This window comes from Peromyscus californicus, unplaced genomic scaffold (assembly GCF_007827085.1).
Source record: "Peromyscus californicus insignis strain IS unplaced genomic scaffold, ASM782708v3 Scaffold_16__1_contigs__length_79575227, whole genome shotgun sequence".
NCBI classification, from domain to species: domain Eukaryota; kingdom Metazoa; phylum Chordata; class Mammalia; order Rodentia; family Cricetidae; genus Peromyscus; species Peromyscus californicus.
In genome coordinates, this window is record NW_026294458.1 from 47,118,703 (window position 1) to 47,136,282 (window position 17,580).

Below are 17,580 nucleotides of genomic sequence, written 5' to 3' on the forward strand. Positions count from 1 at the left end.
GTGTACACAGGTCTCGAACTGGCAAGCCATCTACTCTAGTTGTTAGCGCCTGTATCAATCAGACCCAGCTACACAAATTTCTTCAACTTGATTGAATGTGTGTGTGTGTGTGTGTGTGTGTGTGTGTGTGTGTGTGTGTGTGTGTGTTCTTAATGGTTATGGTATAATCTGGAACATTTTGGCAAGAAAAAAAAATAGGCCAAAAACAAGAGTACAACTAATAACCTTTTTTTGACAAGACTATAAAAATTATTTAAAAACATAAAGCAATAAACTTCCGTAAAAGTATTTCCTTCTAAAATATTATTTACAAAATTAAAACTGGGGATCAAACCAAGAGCTATAAACTAATATTCTAGACAAACCGATGTGTCTGTCACACAGCCGCAACCCCAGCCGGAGATAGCTTTTCAAAGCCAGGTAACTAGTGATTTGGAAGACAATGGTAAACATGTGAAAGACTTTGGGTCAATAAATTACTTCTGTTTAGGATTTCACTGGTAAATGTAAAAAATAACCTTTACTACATTCACTTAAGCAAATTATCATTTCCCTATTACCCACCCCAAAGTGGAGGTATTTCAGTCATCTTTGGGAATAAGAGAAAATTTCATTATGCTAAATGACTGCACTTGAAAATTATCTAAGCAAGAAAATAAAATAAATTTCATCCTGTAATTTCCCTTCTTTAAAAAAAAGTAGGTTTTCAAGAGCTGGGCATGATGATGCACACCTTTAATCCCAGCATTTGGGAGGCAGCAAAGGTAGGTGGATCTCTGAGTTCATGGCCAACCTGGTCTCAGAGTGAGTTCCAGGACAGCCAGAGTTACACAGAGAAACCCCGTCTTAAAAAAAAAAAAAGAAAAGAAAAGAAAGAAAGAAAAAGAAAAAAATATGAAGTAGGTTTTAATAAAGAAAATAATAAAATTAAGCCATAAACATATCACCAAGAGATTCCACACTTGTCTGCATGTGAGGGTTCAAAGTGAAACGCTATACACTGAAAAAAAGGTCTACAACTACCTTCAGCTTATAAATAAGGTGTATGGGAAGCAAATGAATTTAGGGTTTGGATCTAGGTCTCATCTGCAATGTATCATATGGGTATATGCAAATACTCTAAAATCTAACCACCAAATTGGACTGAGGGGGAGAGTTTGAGTCTAACTCTAGAACTTCGAAGTTCTAGAGTTTAGCTCTAGAACTTAGGAGGTAGAGGGAGGGAGGTAGAGGAGGTTTTGTGATTTCAACCTGTTCTACATAGTTTCTGGCCAACCAAGGCTACATGTTGAGACCCTGTCTCAAACAAAAGTAAATAAATAAAAAATAAAATCCTAAATGAAAAACACTTCTATCTGGTCTTAAGCATCTTGGATAAAAGTTAGTCAGCCTGCTAAAACAGTTTTGCATGTGAATAAATGTTCTTTACAAACATGCCTTGGGGGAAGGGACATAGATTCCCATGCCATTTGTCACTAAAGTTGTTCTCAGTAATTTGCTATTATATCATTAGCAACAATTAGACTTCACTGTGAAAGTCAACCTAAAAAGTATTAAAGAACATGAGACTAGTTGATTTTGTTTTGTGCTCCCTAGTTATTAATAAGTAAATAAATAGCTTTTCATGAACTTCACCTTTTATGAACACTGGAAATGTCTCTAATACTCAAATTCCTGAAAACCATTGTTTAAAGACCACTTTTTTTTTTTGTATTTTTATTTTGCAATACAATTCAGTTCTACATATCAGCCACGGATTCCCTTGTTCTCCCCCCTCCCGCTCCCCTCACCTTCCCCCCAGCCCACCCTCCATTCCCACCTCCTCCAGGGCAAAGCCTCCCCTGCGGACTGAGATCAACCTGGTAGACTCAGTCCAGGTAGGTCCAGTCCCCTCCTCCCAGGCCGAGCCAAGCGATCCTGCATAGGCCCCAGGTTTCAAACAGTCAACTCATGCAATGAGCACAGGACCTGGTCCCACTGCCTGGATGCCTCTCAAACAGATCAAGCTAATCAACTGTCTCATCCATCCAGTTGGTGACCCCTCAGCCATAGGTTCATAGTTCATGTGTTTCCATTTGTTTGGTTATTTGTCCCTGTGCTTTATCCAACCTTGGTAAAGACCACTTTTTTAAAAAGATTAAAAGGAACATATGCATCATATAAAGTGATGCAGTAATTGATTTGTAGCTTTGAACACTCACAATTCAATAGACCATAGAGTCTACTTGGCAAAAGGGAGTAAATCAGTGCAAGTTACTGTCCATACTTGCCTTCATCTTTTATATTTACTCTTTTGTTTTTATTGTTTGTTTTTGTTGAGACAGGGTTTCTCTATGTAGCCCTGGTTGTTCTGTAACTCACTCTGTAGACCAGGCTGGCCTCGAACTCACAGATCTGACTACCTCTGCCTCCCAAGTGCTGGGATTAAGGGTGGGAACCACCACGCTCAACCTTGTATTTATTCTTTACTGAGCAATTTTCAACAATTATTTAGATGTGGCAGAATAAACACACATTTACTTCTGTTCTCATTTGAAAACTCAACTAAAATAAGAGTTAAAATGCTTTTGTTTTAAAAGACCTAAACACACAAAGATGTCAAAACGTAGGATTCATGACTACATTTTGGGAGCTAGAAAGTAGTTGGATGAAGCTGTTCCTAGCTTGAGACCTGGGAAGATAAAATATAAACCATCAGTGGAGGAAGTTCAGGAACAATCCTGGGGGGAGGTGGGAGAGGGGGTGTTGGGATTACAGGAATGTGAGGAACTACATACTTGTAAAAGTGGAAGTAAAAAGAGTTAAAAAAAAAAATCACAAAAATGGGATAAAAATTTCCCCCAGGTCTCCTTCCCAAAAATGGAACCTAACCCTTAGTTGCTTCTGTGAGAGAACTGTAAGAAAGGGACTCAAAATAAACAGAGAGAAGGTCTCCATAAGGGACACGTGAAGAAAATGAGTAGACACAAGAGTTCATGCTGGATGTACTACTCAGTAACAGAAGGGCAAGGAGGTCCCTACTTTCTCCCTCACCTAGGCCACCTGATCACACCGAAAATTAAGGGGGGGGAATCATAAGTAGGTAAGTGGTGTGTGTGTGTGTGTGTGTGTGTGTGTGTGTGTGTGTGTGTGTGTGTAAGTTGCAAGTGACTGTCTCTGAAAAGAAAGGGAAGAAAATGGTTTTTTTAAGTTATGCTCCCCCCCTGCAAATAAGAAGTTGGTTGCCTCTATAATTCAATACCCAAACTTGTTTTCTTCCTTCCTTACTAAATAAAATCATAAGCACCAATTAATCATTTTTAATAAGTTCTAACATTCTTTGTGGATGGGGGATGCCTAAACAAGCTGGAAGAAGCCTGTGAAGAGGATTTAGAGCAAGATATTTTTATTTTCTTTTTTTTGGTTTTCCCAGACAAGGTTTCTCTGTGTAGCTTTACGCCTTTCCTGGAACTCACTCTGTAGACCAGGCTGGCCTCGAACTCACAGAGATCCACCTGGCTCTGCCTCCCAAGTGCTGGGATTAAAGGCGTGGGCCACCACTGCCCAGCAAGATATTTTTCAGTTACCCCACAGAAATACCCTGGTCTTGTCACATAAAAGTCGGCTGTGATAGCTGGAATCCCAGCACATATCTTGGCTTATCGGATAAACCAGGAAGAGAAGGGTGGCTTAGAAATAGCAACTGTGCAGTCATAATGAGACTACAGTGCCATCCCTGCACTATCTAGTCAAGACTTTTACATGAGCAGTAAATATCTGCAATTGTTTAAGGCACTGCAATCAGGTCTGAACGTGCGGCAAAAAGGAATTCCTCATATTTAGGCCTCATATATGACTTTTTCAAATATGTACATTGATTAAGATAAATTAAAAGGTAATGCCAATTAATAGCAAGAATTAATAATAAAAATAGTGAATTACACACCCTCAGAAATCTTTCATAAAAGTGTAAATATTGTGTAAATTTTGCACCAAGTCCAACATATCAAGGCTGTTTTCTAAGACAATTTGAATTTCCTTGAAAAGACATTAAATATTTATTTTGTAAAAAATAAAATAAAATAATGAGGCAAACTCCTTTTCTGTTAAGACCCATCTCTTTAGATGTCTTGCATAGAGCACAATTGCTGTTAAACTTACTAAAGAAGTATTAGTACCTTTTGCTAAGAACAACCCAAATGGAAAGCCGGCTTGTTACAAAGTCAAACTTAAAGGTAGAGCAGGCTTTCTCCCCTAGGGACCGACCACCTGCATGTTAGACCAGGTTTACTGTCGGGCGCTGGAGGAGGCTGGGCAGTATTTCCAGCCCCCATCCACTAGTTGCCTGTCAGGACAATCCATTCTGAGACTGCCAAATGCCCCTTGCAGGAAACAAAATTCCTGAAAACCCACCAGAAAGAAAATGTAATTGCTTTGCAAATCACTGTGCCTTATTCATCAGGAGCGTCTAGCTATGACAATATTTACAAACACTAAAATTTAAAGATGGTAACATTCAAAAATATTCTCTGAAGTTCATTATGAAATAAAAGCTATCAACTCCAAAGATAGGATTATCTCTAATGCCCCTCTTAAACTGGCAGGGGATTTTGCATCACAGAAATATTAATAGCTTCTGTCTCTTTACTCCTACCCATGTGCTAGGTAGGAACATGAGAGCTTTATGTTCATTATGTCCATTCCCTCATTTTATACGCCTGTCGTCTTCCTTAGGTGCTGTTAAGCCCACTGTAGTACAAAATAATTTTACAGTCTACTTGAACCTCTCAGATCCAGCTATGTGTCTCATTATAATCATTCTGCTACTAAAACCAAGAATGAAGTATTTTAACTTGTTTACCTGACAATATATGACCAAAGTCAAATTATTGTAGGTTTTAGGAACTGAGTGAATGTTTCCTACACTTAACAAGTCAAGAGAGATAAAATGATGTTTCTTGAAATAAGTTTTACTACTATGGTATACTAAAGCATCCCTTTTAAACTTTTCTTTTAAACTTTAGGTGTTTTTTTTTTTTTCTTTTGGTTTGGTTTGGTTGGTTTGTTTGTTTTTTGAGACAGTCTGTCTACATAGTCCTGGCTGTCCTGGAACTCACTATGTAGCCCAGGCTGGCCTCTAACTCACAGAGCTCCATCTGCCTCTGCCTCCTGAGTGCAGGAATTAAAGGCGTGGGCCACTTCACCACACCTGGCTCTTTGAAACTTTGTATCTGTGCTTCCTTGAGTCCTTTCAGGATTTTTGCCCCCTGCCGATTACTAACTTTTCACCACTCTATCCCATCCACACCACACAATTCAAAGTATGTGTTTGATTATTTGCCTTGCAGTAGATATTGAAGTGGCATTCAAATCCTTGCTTGCCCTTCCTTTGGAATCTAAGAAAAGTGAACTTGTTTAGGCTTCAAATTCTGCTTTGTAACTCAATATCTGAAGGTGAAGAGTTACTAGGCTCTTAGTAAAAGCTGCCTTCCCTTCCCGCTCCTATCAAAGCAAATAAGTATGAGTTAGTACCCATTCTACTGGAGCATTACTTGTGCAGATAACTTAACATAGGCCAAGGGAGGAGGTAATTAGTGGCAATTAGTCCAGGGAGTCTTTTGTTTTACTTTCTCTTAAAAGAATTGTTCCATTCCTTTCTCCCATAACCCTAGCAGCTACTGCCAAGAAATTTTGATTCATATTTCCCTCCAAAAAGTAGATAAGTTGTGGATTTTCTTCTCAATATCACTAAGCTGTATACATAATTCATATATTTAGCTTACTGTCAGACAGTAGATAAGAGTAAATTATCTATTTTAAGAATTACTCATGATTAGGTAATTTGCTAATCAATGAAAGTTATTTATTATCACTATTAGTAAATAATAGAATCTTAATTGTTTAAAAGAATTGATCTTTAAGAATGCAGTTATATAGGCCACTGTTTTCCTTACTGGAAAATCAAACAATAAATATACTCCTATTTTATTAAGTAATAGATAAAATGTCATTCATTAAGTGATTCTTTCATTCCATTTAAAATATGTAAAAATAATATATATATGAATATAAAGATCACTTGGGAAATAAAACCAGAACAGAAATTCAAAAACAGCTCTATTAGTGATCTCCAAAATAGGTAATCAATTTTCAGAAAAAAATTGGTAATCTGAAGGTATGTCAATATAACACTCATAATTTAGTTGTATAAAAGTTCACTGCGTTTTTCCTGTTCAGTTTTAGTCTTGGTTACTCATAAGTTAGAATTTCAAAGAACAGTCAACTTCATCTGTTCTTAAAACATTTTAAAGTCAACTGTCAGAATCTGATTTTGTTTCGTTTATTGACTCAGGGTCTCACAATGTAGCCCAGGCAACCCTTGAACTTGTGCGCCTGGTGTCCCTCCCTCAGGAGTAGTCACAGTTTTTCAGAAGCTAGATTTGCTCATTTGTTCTTAAAAAATTTACTTCAAGAAGAAATTTAAGGGTAGGTAAAAGTTCTCCAAAAAATGCTCTGGCACTCAAAATTTTCAGCAATGCAGAGTCATTGAGCAAGTAAATTAACACTACCAAGCTGCGGGTAGACTGATGGGAGATCTAGCCTTGGTTTCAATGCCCAGTGTACACACACACACACACACACACACACACACACACACACACACACACACGGGGTGGGGGTGGGGGTGGGGGGCAGAAACAGAGAGAAAGAGAAAAGTTGTTCTTTCAAAAAGTAAAAAAAGAAAGGTGCGATACCATTTGTCTCAGAATATATTTAAAATATCAAATGCATGCTAATTTGGCTGTTTGAAGTTCCTAAGTACATAGTCTACAAACATAACGGTTGCTGAATATTAAACACGTAGTTAGAAGACAAATGCTCTAAAAATCAAGACAGTGAACTTCAGTGAACAACTGTCAAGATGAAAACATTTTTTCAAGAAAGTCACTAAATAGAGAAAATAAAAATGTTAAAGATATACACTGTGCACACCCAGACTGTTTCGACCTTCAAACCAATTTACCTATGACATTGGCAAAAACTTGCCAAAAGAAAATTTAAATCCAACCATTAGTAACTTATCCAAAAATATCAACTTTATCCTTTTTTTTCCCCCTTAAATGCTTGGCAGGACACAAAATGAAATGTCAACCAATTTAATGCCCACTCATTGTTCGCTTAATTTCGCACCTGTGACCTGAGTGAAATTAACGGCTAGCTGATGCAAACCATTCATGTATTTACCCAGCTAGCAACTATCCCAATTGACAAAAGAGGAAACTAAGGCACAGAGGTTAAGTAACTTGTACAGGTAAACAGTTAAGAAATGGTAGCGCAAGCCGTGAACAATAAGAAACATTTTTTTTAAAGGCAGTATGAAAAAGTACCTTTTTTTAAGCGAGAGTTGCGAATGCGAAAAAAAAAAAGACGTGTATTACAGATGAATGCGGATGAGAATGCAGATTTTACAAACTATTCCTAAACATGTAGGTTGTCCCTATATTTGCTCACAACTGTATACAAAACTACATTCAATCCTAAAAGCAGTCCGCAGACTAAAGGAAATAATTTACTGTCACTTTTCCGATACTGAATGTAACAGACTAACCAAAAAACGTGTAACTTAAAGGATGGGGGAGGGGCGGTGTAACCAGGGCAATAGTTTCAGGAAAACGACTTTCTCTGTGTGCAGTTAATTAGGAAACTGTGTTTGTCAGAGAAGTGGGGGTCAAAAAAGGGAAAGATGACAATCACTCCACCAACGTCCCACACCCCAAACACCCCCCCCCCAACACCCGGGGGAGGGGGAAAAGTAGCTAACGGTGGGTCAGTGCCAAAGCCAACTGAAGAACCGGCCCAGAGGGACCTAGTGAGGGAATGACAGGCGACCCTAGCAGAGGGGGAGGGGTGGGGATGACAGGAGGGCAGGTAGTGGGGTGATAGCATGCGTGGTGTCTCCCAAAACGAGAATGCCGGGGACGGGGGTCTTAAGAGAAAGGCAGGGGAGCTCGGCAGAAGTGAGAGGAACCGGGCAGGCAACGTAGAAAGGCGGGACCCTCGGGCACGAAGGGGGTCTGCGTGAGGCAGGGACATGTCAGGACGCGGTGCTTTCCAGCTGACCGTCCTGCTCCCGGTCCCCCCCCCCCCACCGCCACGACAAACTCACTTTCTCCTCACCCCGAAGTCCGCAACTCACCCCCCAAACCTGCTCCCCGTCCCCCTCGCCGAGCCGGAGAGGTCCAGAGAGGGAACCGGGGGCTTCCCGGACTCCGCTCCCCGTCCGGCTGGAGGATCAGTCCCGGACACAGCCCAGATCCCTGGGCCACAAGGCCAGGAGCCGCGCAGAGGCCCAGGAGCCGGGTGACAAGTCGGGGCGGCCGACGGGCGCCTCACCTGACAGAAGCGTCGGCAGTAATCCCGGCTGCTGATCCCGACGCCGCCGCCACAGCCGCTAACGCCGGCGGCCCCTCTGCCGTCGCCCGCAGCTCTGAGCCCCACAGGGCCCGGGGGGGACTCCACAATGGCCACGAGCTCTTCTCCGAGGCGTTCGGCCTCTTGATCGCTCTCTTCCTCCGCCATGAGGCTCTCGCCGCCCAGCGCGTACCCAGCCCCTGCGCCGCCGCCGCCGCCGCCGCCGCCGCCGCCGCTGCCTGGGTTAACCTCCTCCTCCTCCTCTAGTTCCCTCCTCCTTTCCCTCCGCCCCAGCCGGACAGGGGCCACTCGGCTGGGCTCTACTTCCGGCTCCGCCCACCCACGCCCCCAGTTTTCACTGGAGGAGGACGCCGCCAATCATGAGCACGCCCGCCCTCCATTCCCATTGGTTAGGCCAGCCGTCTGTCGGGCAGCCCCGCCGTCTGTTGGCCGAGGCCGCTCGGCGGTTGCTGAGGACCGCCTACGAGCTCTGCCATAGGGCGCGCCCGAGGACGGGGCGCGGCGGGGGACACGGCGGCCGCGGCGGGGTTCGCTCGGGCGGCGGCGGCGGCGGCGGCGGCGGCGGCGGCGGCGGCAGCGGCGGCGGCGGCCGCAACGGGACCTCCTTCATCCCGTTGCTCTCTGCCTTCCCTTCCTCCTCTTCTCGTTCCCCGCCGAGGGCTCGTGCACTTCCCGTAACGGCGGCCCGATCCTACGGTCCCGAAGAGCTGGGAAGACGGAAGGTGGGCTTGGCCGTTGGTGCGGGCGGCGGGCCGGGGCCTTGGGCCCCGTGAGCGGGAGCCGGGGGCGGGGCCGGCGGCCGGAGGAGGAGGAGGGGGAGGAGGAGGAGGGAGGAGGAGACGGGCGACCTGACAGCGACGGCCTCGGCCCCCTCCCCAGGGACAGCCACCGAGTCGGCGGCCGACTTGTCGGGCCCTCGCCGGGCAGCTGGGACGCGGCCCCGGGCCCGCAGGCGGGGTCTCGGCGCCGGGGCGCCACCTCGGCCGGCGCGGCGGGAGGAGACTGTCTAGACGTCGGGCGGCCCGCGCCCGCCTTCCCCGCCCCCACCGGAGCCTCGGGCCTGCGGAGCGCGCGGCCCGCGGGGACACCCGCCCCGGGGCCACACGGCCCGGAGCTGCCTTGAGGTCTGGGCCCCTCCACCCCCCGCCCCGGATCGCGCACGGGAAGGGCTGCAGCACCCGGGTCGTGCGTGCCCTAAGACGCTCGGCGGCGGGCCCGCGGTCGACCTTTCCCGCCCCTCCACCATCTTCCCTCTCTGTTTGTTTTTGTGTTTTACAGTAAAGGCATGACTGCCCGGCGCCGCAGGGAAAATAGGGTGCAAGCCCAGAAACTCTTTCCCCACCACCACCTGTTGAAAAACTGATTCGAAGGCGTCTCCGGGTCTGAACAAACGGAAAGTTGCTAGGATTGGATGCGGCTCTCGTTTTGCACCGGAAAACCCTCACTGCTTAATATCAAGGAACAAGAAAAAACTGGAAATTAAGCCGGTACACATTTCGACTTGAAAACTTCTGAGTTTAGTTTTGCTTTAGAAAAGTACTGCTTCGCTTTTGTTAGCTAGTTCTTGCACTTAACTTCTCTACTTCCTCATTTGTTTAAAATGTTTCTGACTTTTGAAAATACTTGTAACTGAGATCGTCACCCCTCTATGGGGTGGATATTTGCATCGGCAATATCCGGAACAAACTTTTCAAGTTAAAAGATCAGAAAAGTTCAGACCTCACATTAGTACAAGAATTACAGATTCATTATTTCTAAGATTGCAGTCCAAGTACTAATATACTTCCATGGCAAAAAAAATCTAAGGGGAACCCAAAGCAAGAATTCAGGATTTTTCATAACTGTCTTATAACCATTCATTGTTACTAGAACAGGTTGGTTTTTTAGGTATAGAATACATTTAGAAATTGCAAATATTTGCACTGATACTCACTGAGTATTTTAGGCAGAATTCATTGACATGTCTTTTCTGCCATGGAAAATCTCTACCCTAACACAGTATCTGACAAGACTTGTATCAAAGATGCAATGGGGCAGAAATCCACAAAAATTAAGCCTATTAAATTCTAGACTTTTTTGTGCCTTACAGAATTTTTTTTTTTTTCCCCAAGACAGAATTTCTTTGTCTAGTTTTGGTGCTTGTCCTGGACCTCGCTCTGTAGACCAGACTGGCCTCCAACTCACAGAGATTTGCCTGACTCTGCCTCCTGAGTGTGCTGGGATTAAAGGCATATGCCACCACCGCCTGGCTCAGAATTTTCATGACTTGCTAAGTCCTCTAATTTGGGTCCATAGATTTTTGCTAACATACTGAAAAAAAAAAAAAATGAAAGAATGTTGATGTTGCCCAGCAAGTAAACTAATACAGTGGGATCCTCCGTGATTTGTAATTATACTTATCAAAACTAATTCTTGCTGGGGGTGTTGATTGAACCATGAGTTCAATCCCTGCAACCACTGGGTGGAAAGGGAGATCCAACTCCCTCCAGTTGTCCTCTGAACTCCACACACGTGCTGGTACAGAGGCTCACACACACACATTCATACATACATATATGTAACTGTAAGAAGTAAAAAGCAGCCAAGTATGGTGGTACATACCTGTAATCCCAACTACTCAGGACACTGAGGCAGGAGGATTTCACATTGAAAACCAGGCTGGACAACAGGTTTTTTGGTTTTTAAAGTTTGTTATTTGGCTAAAGTGAGTTATTAAGCTGCTTCTAAATTACGTATTTGGATAAATGGTTACTTGGGGATTTTTGTTAATTTGATTTTGGCTTTTTTTGTGTTTTATTTTGGTTTGGGTTTTTTTGCATTGCTGGGGTCAAATCCAGGACTTGGCTCATACGAGGCAATTGCTCTGCCACTGATTTGTACACCCAGCCATTCCTACTCTTTCAAACATCAAGTTTTGATCGACACTCTGTCACATATTAGTCACTATGCTAAGAGAAATTAAGATTATTCTTCAGTGGAAATGAAACCAAGTGTTAAAGAACATACTGGCTTCTCTTGATTATCTCCCTTTAAAAGAACTTAGAGAAAAACGTGTATTAAAAATAACATGGGTTGGGAATTTAGCTCAGTGGTAGAGCACTTGCCTAGCAAGCCCAAAGCCCTGGTTCGATCCTCAGCTCAAAAAACTTATTTTTTCCAGGCCTGGTGTCATACACTTATAATCTCCAGCACTCAGGAGGCAAAGATGGGTCGATCTCTATGTCTACAGAATGAGGCCCTGCCCTTTTTTTTTTGAAAAAGTGTTTCTCTTTGTAACCTTGGCTGTCCTGGAACTCTGTATCTGTAGACTAGGCTGGGCTAGAACTCAGAGATCAGCCTGCCTCTGCCTCCACAGTGCTGGGACTAACGGTGTGCACCACCACCACCACCACACCAGGCAGTGAGACCCTTCCTTAAATAAATAAATACTTATTTTCAATTATACATAAGCCTCAACTCTTAATGTCATTGTACATGTTTACACTTGTTTATATTCTTTGTTTTTCTCTTAAAACAAGTTTTGCTGTCAGGTTTGTGCACAGCTGAGTTCTCAAAATCAGTTTCCCACAAACACTTTACCTTGAACATATCTGACTTGGGCTATTCATCAGTGCTATTAATACTCTGAATGGCCAGGGGGCGGTAGCACACGCCTTTAAACCCAGCACTCGGGATCCAGAGCTGAGTGGATCTTGAGTTCAAGTTCGAGGCCAGCCTAGTCTACAGAGCGAGATCCAGGACAGGCACCAAAACTACACAGAGAAACCCTGTCTCGAAAAACCAAAAAAAATAAAAATAAAAAATACTCTGAATGTTTACTGTGATTGGGATTTCCTAAAAAATAGAAATATCTAGAATAATTTGAGTTATTCATAAATCTAATTTATTTGTCTTAAAAGTCAAGGTATTGGGAAGTTGGCTTAGGTGTACTGCTTCCTGTGCAGGTATGTGGACCTGAGTTCAGATCCCCAGCATCCATGTAAAAGCTGGTCTCAGCAGTCTGTAATCCCAGTTCTAGGTGCAGTTAGAGAAGCTATTCAAAAAAACGAAGGTGTACCCATGGACATATACCACATACACACAAATGTCAAGGAATGGACATTTGTTGTTTGCTGCTAATTTGGTTTAGTTTTGCTTTCCTTGAGTATTTCAGATAAGATTTAAAAGACCTACAACCTACCAAATTGAATTAAGCATTTGGGGGATATTGAAGATCATTGAATTAAGTTTGGGGTTTGCGGGGGAGGAGGAGGGATTGGTTTTCCTTTAAATCTTTACTCTTCAAAAAGCACTTATAACCCTTCCTTTTATTGTTAAACACTTCTAGAATGAACTATCTTCATGATACTTACATCTTTCTCTTGTCGTAGAAGAACCTTACTCAGTCAAAATGGAACGGTTTGTAGTAACAGCCCCACCTGCCCGAAATCGTTCTAAGACTGCTTTGTATGTGACCCCTCTGGATCGAGTCACTGAATTTGGAGGTGAGCTTCATGAAGATGGAGGAAAACTCTTCTGCACTTCTTGCAATGTGGTTCTGAATCATGTTCGCAAGTCTGCCATCAGTGACCACCTCAAGTCAAAGACTCACACCAAGAGGAAGGCAGAATTTGAAGAGCAGAATGTGAGAAAGAAGCAGAGGCCCCTGACTGCATCTCTCCAGTGCAACAGTACTGCGCAGACAGAGAAAGTCAGTGTTATCCAGGACTTTGTGAAGATGTGCCTGGAAGCCAACATCCCCCTGGAGAAGGCTGATCATCCAGCAGTCCGAGCGTTCCTGTCTCGACATGTGAAGAACGGAGGATCCATACCTAAGTCAGACCAGCTGAGGAGAGCCTATCTGCCCGATGGATATGAGAATGAAAATCAGCTCCTCAACTCACAAGATTGTTGACAAGGCAGTTCTGACCATTGTGATCAAGATAAATAATGTGGAGTATTAAAGTTAATGTGTTGATTGTGTGGTTCATTTTTATATTTATTTCATTAAAATCATGTGATACAGAATAGTTTTGCAATGTGTATATAGTTGCAGGCAAAAGAAAAAAAAAACCTCACTGCAAAACGTATTGCTAATTTTAGTCACCGATGGTATAAAGCAAAACGTAGCTATAGAGTGTATTAGGATATCTGAAACTTGGTGGTTATCTTTAAACCTGATGGCTTTTCTCCTGAAATGTTTGTGCATGGAAGAACTGCCCTGCGCTGTAGCCGTGTTGCCATATATGATTATTTCTTGTGAGGTTACTGAATTATTTGGATTGAGAACTAGCCTAGAAAATTGAAGCTGCTCCCAGGCTATACCCTCACAGGAACTTGAAGTTTGAGTTCTTTTCAAAATAGAAGGCGGGAAATGTTCTTAGAGCTTGAGATCTCTAGGAGAAATGACTATTCAAACTGCATTTTCTTTGTATGTGAAATAATTGCCTGACCTTTACTTCCTCACGGTCGTCTTTGCCTTTTTAAAGACTTGTACTTTAGTAGCAGCTTCAAGTGACCAAAAGACTAAAATCTCTTAATGTCTTTGCCAAAAGCCATGGGGGATTTTGCAGTGATGAGATTTTCGTCTCGAACTATGAACACAAATTTTTGAACCATAGTTTTCATGTTAAATACCATCTTGGATTTGCAAACTTTTTATGTCTTGGTATTAAAAGACTACAGGACTTTTTTTTTTTTTTCTCATTTAAATACACTGTGGTTCAGTTTCCTCTTTTGACAGGGAATTAGTTCCTTTTTGGCTAACAGCAAATAAGAAAATTGCTTTCTATACATTAATTTTTCCATAAGAGTTTATTTAGGTAAATAGACTAGAAATGAGTTTTAGTTTGACTTTTACTGCTTTGCCTCTGGTGATACAGGTTTTAAAACTTGGATGCTAAACAGTTGTCAAAAAAACGAGGCAAGAATTTTATAGTAGAGATAAGCAGGATGCTGCTTAGCTGTTTGAGTCAGAAAGAATCAGTTCTGTTAAAGGTCAACCATGCTTAGGTTCTCTGAACCTCACTGTTCTTCAAGCTTACTAGAAGGAAGTTAGCTCAGATAAGTCCTCTTCATCAGATCCAAATTATATTTTTTAAAAGTTTAGTAACAGAAGACTTAGTTAGAGCTTTAATATAAAAATAAAAAGTCAAATAGTTGAAAACATTGAAGTTATATTTCTACTGTAAATCAGTGGCAAGATGCCCTGTGTGACTTGGTCATTGTGCCGCAAATTTCCATTAAACAAAAAGCCAAAGTTAGTAAAAAGTAATATAATTTGTGGGGTTGGTTTGGTTTTTTTTGTTTTGTTTTTTGTTTTTTTTTTGAGACAAGGTCTTTCTACATAGACCTGGCTGTCCTGAAACTCACTATGCAGACCAGGCTAACCTTGAACTCACAGAGATCCACCTGCACCTGCCTCTTTCCCTGCTGAGTGCTGGGATTAAAGGCGTGCACCACCACACCCAGCAATAATTTGTGTTTTTAAGAACAGCTTGTCTTAGGGTCCTTTGTAGATTTAACATTCCCAATTCAGGTTGTCAAAGTGACCACTTGCTTCTTCTATTTTAAAAGCCTGCTATGGAAGAAAAAAAAAAATCAGTTCTTAAAATTTGTAGTTTCCATTTTCTCATGTTTGGTTATATTCGTGTAGAACATTAATGTCTAGACTAGTTGTTTACTAACTGCAGTTGGTAAAGCACACAGAGATCAGCAGCAAAGTGTAAACAGTGTCTTGCTTCTTCCTCAAAGACTTGGCAGGCAACCATGTTTAAATTGTCTAAGATGGTAGGAAATCTAAGCAACTAAAGAAATAATTGAGTTTTATACCACTATTTTCCGAATAAAAACAATCATTCTAATTTTTCAGGATTCCATGTGATTTGGACTGTTCCCTATTGTCTGGGACTATGCACTATAAGTAAACATGGCAGAACAGCGCCTAGTAATCTAGTAACATGTTTGATGTTGCACTAGAAAAACAATTCACCTTTGCCTTTCTTGCAGTTAGAATGACTTCACAGTCACTTAGTTCCTGTAGAACTGCTTTTCCAGGCTTGCAACTATTCTTACATTTTTGCATCTCTAGGGGCATAGTTCATTCTGTTAGGGTTGGATCATGTCCTTAGAATGAGTTTTCCATTCTCTTGGGGGAAAGTTAGTATTAATGTTTCTTTACTGATTATGAAAGTTTGTTTCTTGGAACTGGTTAAATTTGTCTCATAAATAATACCAGTGGTTATATAGTAGCCTGCTCAAACTGGTAAAGATTTGCAAAACTATGATTGGCATGTTAGATAACAAATGAGACTAAGGCATGTGCTACTTGGGAGGCAAAGTGAACGTGTGTACAGAAGCTTTCAATCTTATATAGTGGTAGTATGATGCTATATTATTGGACCAATAGCAGCTTTTTTTCTAAGTTGGATGCATTATTACAAGCTTTGTAATGTTTCATTTATAAACTGCCTTCAACACATACTTAACCTGTTAATGTTTTCTCAGAGTATCGTAGTATGTCTTCCAGAACCTCACTATATCCTGACAGTAAATAGTCCTAGCTTATTGAATTTTCTGTTGGTTTCTTTTTCATTATCTGTGGCATATAGCAAGCCTGAAACATTGTAATCATTTTCTACAGAGTGAGAAATTAGATTGTGTATGACAGCCTATATAGTTATTTTATCCATTATCTTTGATTAAGGCTTTCTAATATTATTTAGTAAATGCTACTTCCAGTTAATGCCTGTGGCCCTACTGAATTTTAAGGGACCAGAAAACTTTTACAAGTTTTACATCTTACTGTTTAAACAGTTGCGTGTCTGCTTGGGAATGTTCTGAAGGTGAACATAGAATTGGCAAGATTTCCAAGCTAAAACTTTGGCCTGAAAGAATTTGTACGTGAATGTTAGCAAATATATAAAAGTAAATTAAATTTAAGGTGACCTAAAACAAAGGCTAGAAACAAGTTTTTGTTTGGTTCTTAGTCTTTGTAAGGGCTTTCTGTGTTTGACTTACCTCAACTGCCACTTAATGAGGACAGATCACCTTAAAATAATTAATGTACATGGAAGGTTAGTCCTATAGTTTCCATAATAGATTGTTTTGGCTTTTGGTCGGCACTGATGAAAATGTGAAGTGGCTATCCTAAACCTTGGATGATCTCCACCCATACTCATAGATCACTGAGGTAACTACGGTCCTTACCTAGTGCTATTCTACTTGTATCCAGAATACTGTATTAAAATTTTACTATGTTAATTTTTGTCTTCCTGTGCTTATTTTTTACTTTTGCTCATGCACGTATTTTAGTATAAATGTGTTGCTTTTTAAAAGTTTGTGACATTTAGAAATAAATTTCAAAAGTTTCTAAAGTTTTTGAAAGCATATTTTGTTTTGTGAGCCAATGACAAACGTTTCATAATTTCAAGGTTTTGCCTACTGAATTTTGATTTTTCTACCAATCTTTTCTCCTGTTTGTGGTGTTAGCCTTGTTGCCTGTGTGAAAGCATGTTGCTTTAGGCCAGAGTGACATCATAGCTTCAAATTGCTCTGTTCTCCCAGAATACTATAGGCCATGTTTAAGTTTCAGTCAACATCTTAATGGGAACATTTTACAGGTATTATGAAGGGCCTGGGTTATGGCTCTTTCGTTAAGAGGACTTACACTCTTGTACAGGGTTCCCAGCACACATACTGATTGTCTTACAACATTCTATAACTCCAGCTGCAGGGGACCTGACACATTCTTTCAGCTTCCTCGGGCACCTGCATGCAAGTACATGTAAACTCGTACAGACAAACATATAAAGATAGATCTTTAGAAATGTCATGAATGTTAGCCACAGGCAGGACTGGTCAATTAAATATGTATGAAAAGGGCCTTGTTTGCATCTTTATATGTTTTGAAACTCATCAAGACAATAAAGTTATTTTAAATCAATTTTATATGGTTTGTCAGAGCTGTCTCTGCCTCCACTCACATCTGTAACAACGAATGAATTAGAGTGTTTGGAGGTTTTTTGTTTTTGTTTTGTTTTTTTCCTGAAATCAAACTGGTAGAAAAGATCTTTAGAAATCACCTCATACTGTTCAGTTTTATGTTAGCAAACTGTCTTCAGGTTTTCTAAAGCTCAGCTTATTAAGAGTAAACCCAACTAGTATGCAATGAGTCTCTCCAATGTTCCT

The 17,580-nt window shown here is 41.5% G+C and overlaps 2 protein-coding genes across 4 annotated transcripts in view; one reads left to right on the forward strand and one right to left on the reverse strand.

Annotated features, from left to right (window-relative positions):
* The window catches only part of Znf654 (zinc finger protein 654), a 54,089-nt gene extending 45,435 nt beyond the window's left edge, over positions 1 to 8,654 (reverse strand). The window contains exon 1 of the mRNA XM_052740963.1: positions 8,374 to 8,654. Coding sequence (XP_052596923.1) covers positions 8,374 to 8,559 — 186 coding nt within the window. The 5' untranslated portion in view covers positions 8,560 to 8,654. The remainder of the gene's footprint in view (positions 1 to 8,373) is intronic.
* A 296-nt stretch (positions 8,655 to 8,950) lies between these two features.
* Positions 8,951 to 17,340, forward strand: Cggbp1 (CGG triplet repeat binding protein 1). 3 transcript variants are annotated; one of them, XM_052740967.1, is made up of 3 exons: positions 8,951 to 9,134; positions 9,691 to 9,899; positions 12,783 to 17,340. In XM_052740967.1, the coding sequence occupies exon 3, from the start codon at positions 12,803 to 12,805 to the stop codon at positions 13,304 to 13,306; it is 504 nt and encodes a 167-aa protein (XP_052596927.1). In that variant the 5' UTR covers positions 8,951 to 9,134; positions 9,691 to 9,899; positions 12,783 to 12,802; the 3' UTR covers positions 13,307 to 17,340. The 3 variants fall into 3 exon arrangements, with proteins under 3 accessions (XP_052596927.1, XP_052596930.1, XP_052596929.1); XM_052740970.1 differs by having other exon boundaries at positions 12,786 to 17,340; XM_052740969.1 differs by lacking the exon at positions 8,951 to 9,134 and adding an exon at positions 9,426 to 9,536.
* The last annotated feature ends 240 nt before the right edge of the window (positions 17,341 to 17,580 follow it).

What these genes read in the sequence shown, in the direction of transcription:
- Cggbp1 (XM_052740967.1), top strand. Translation starts at nt 12,803, where the DNA reads ATGGAACGGTTTGTAGTAACAGCCCCACCTGCCCGAAATCGTTCTAAG.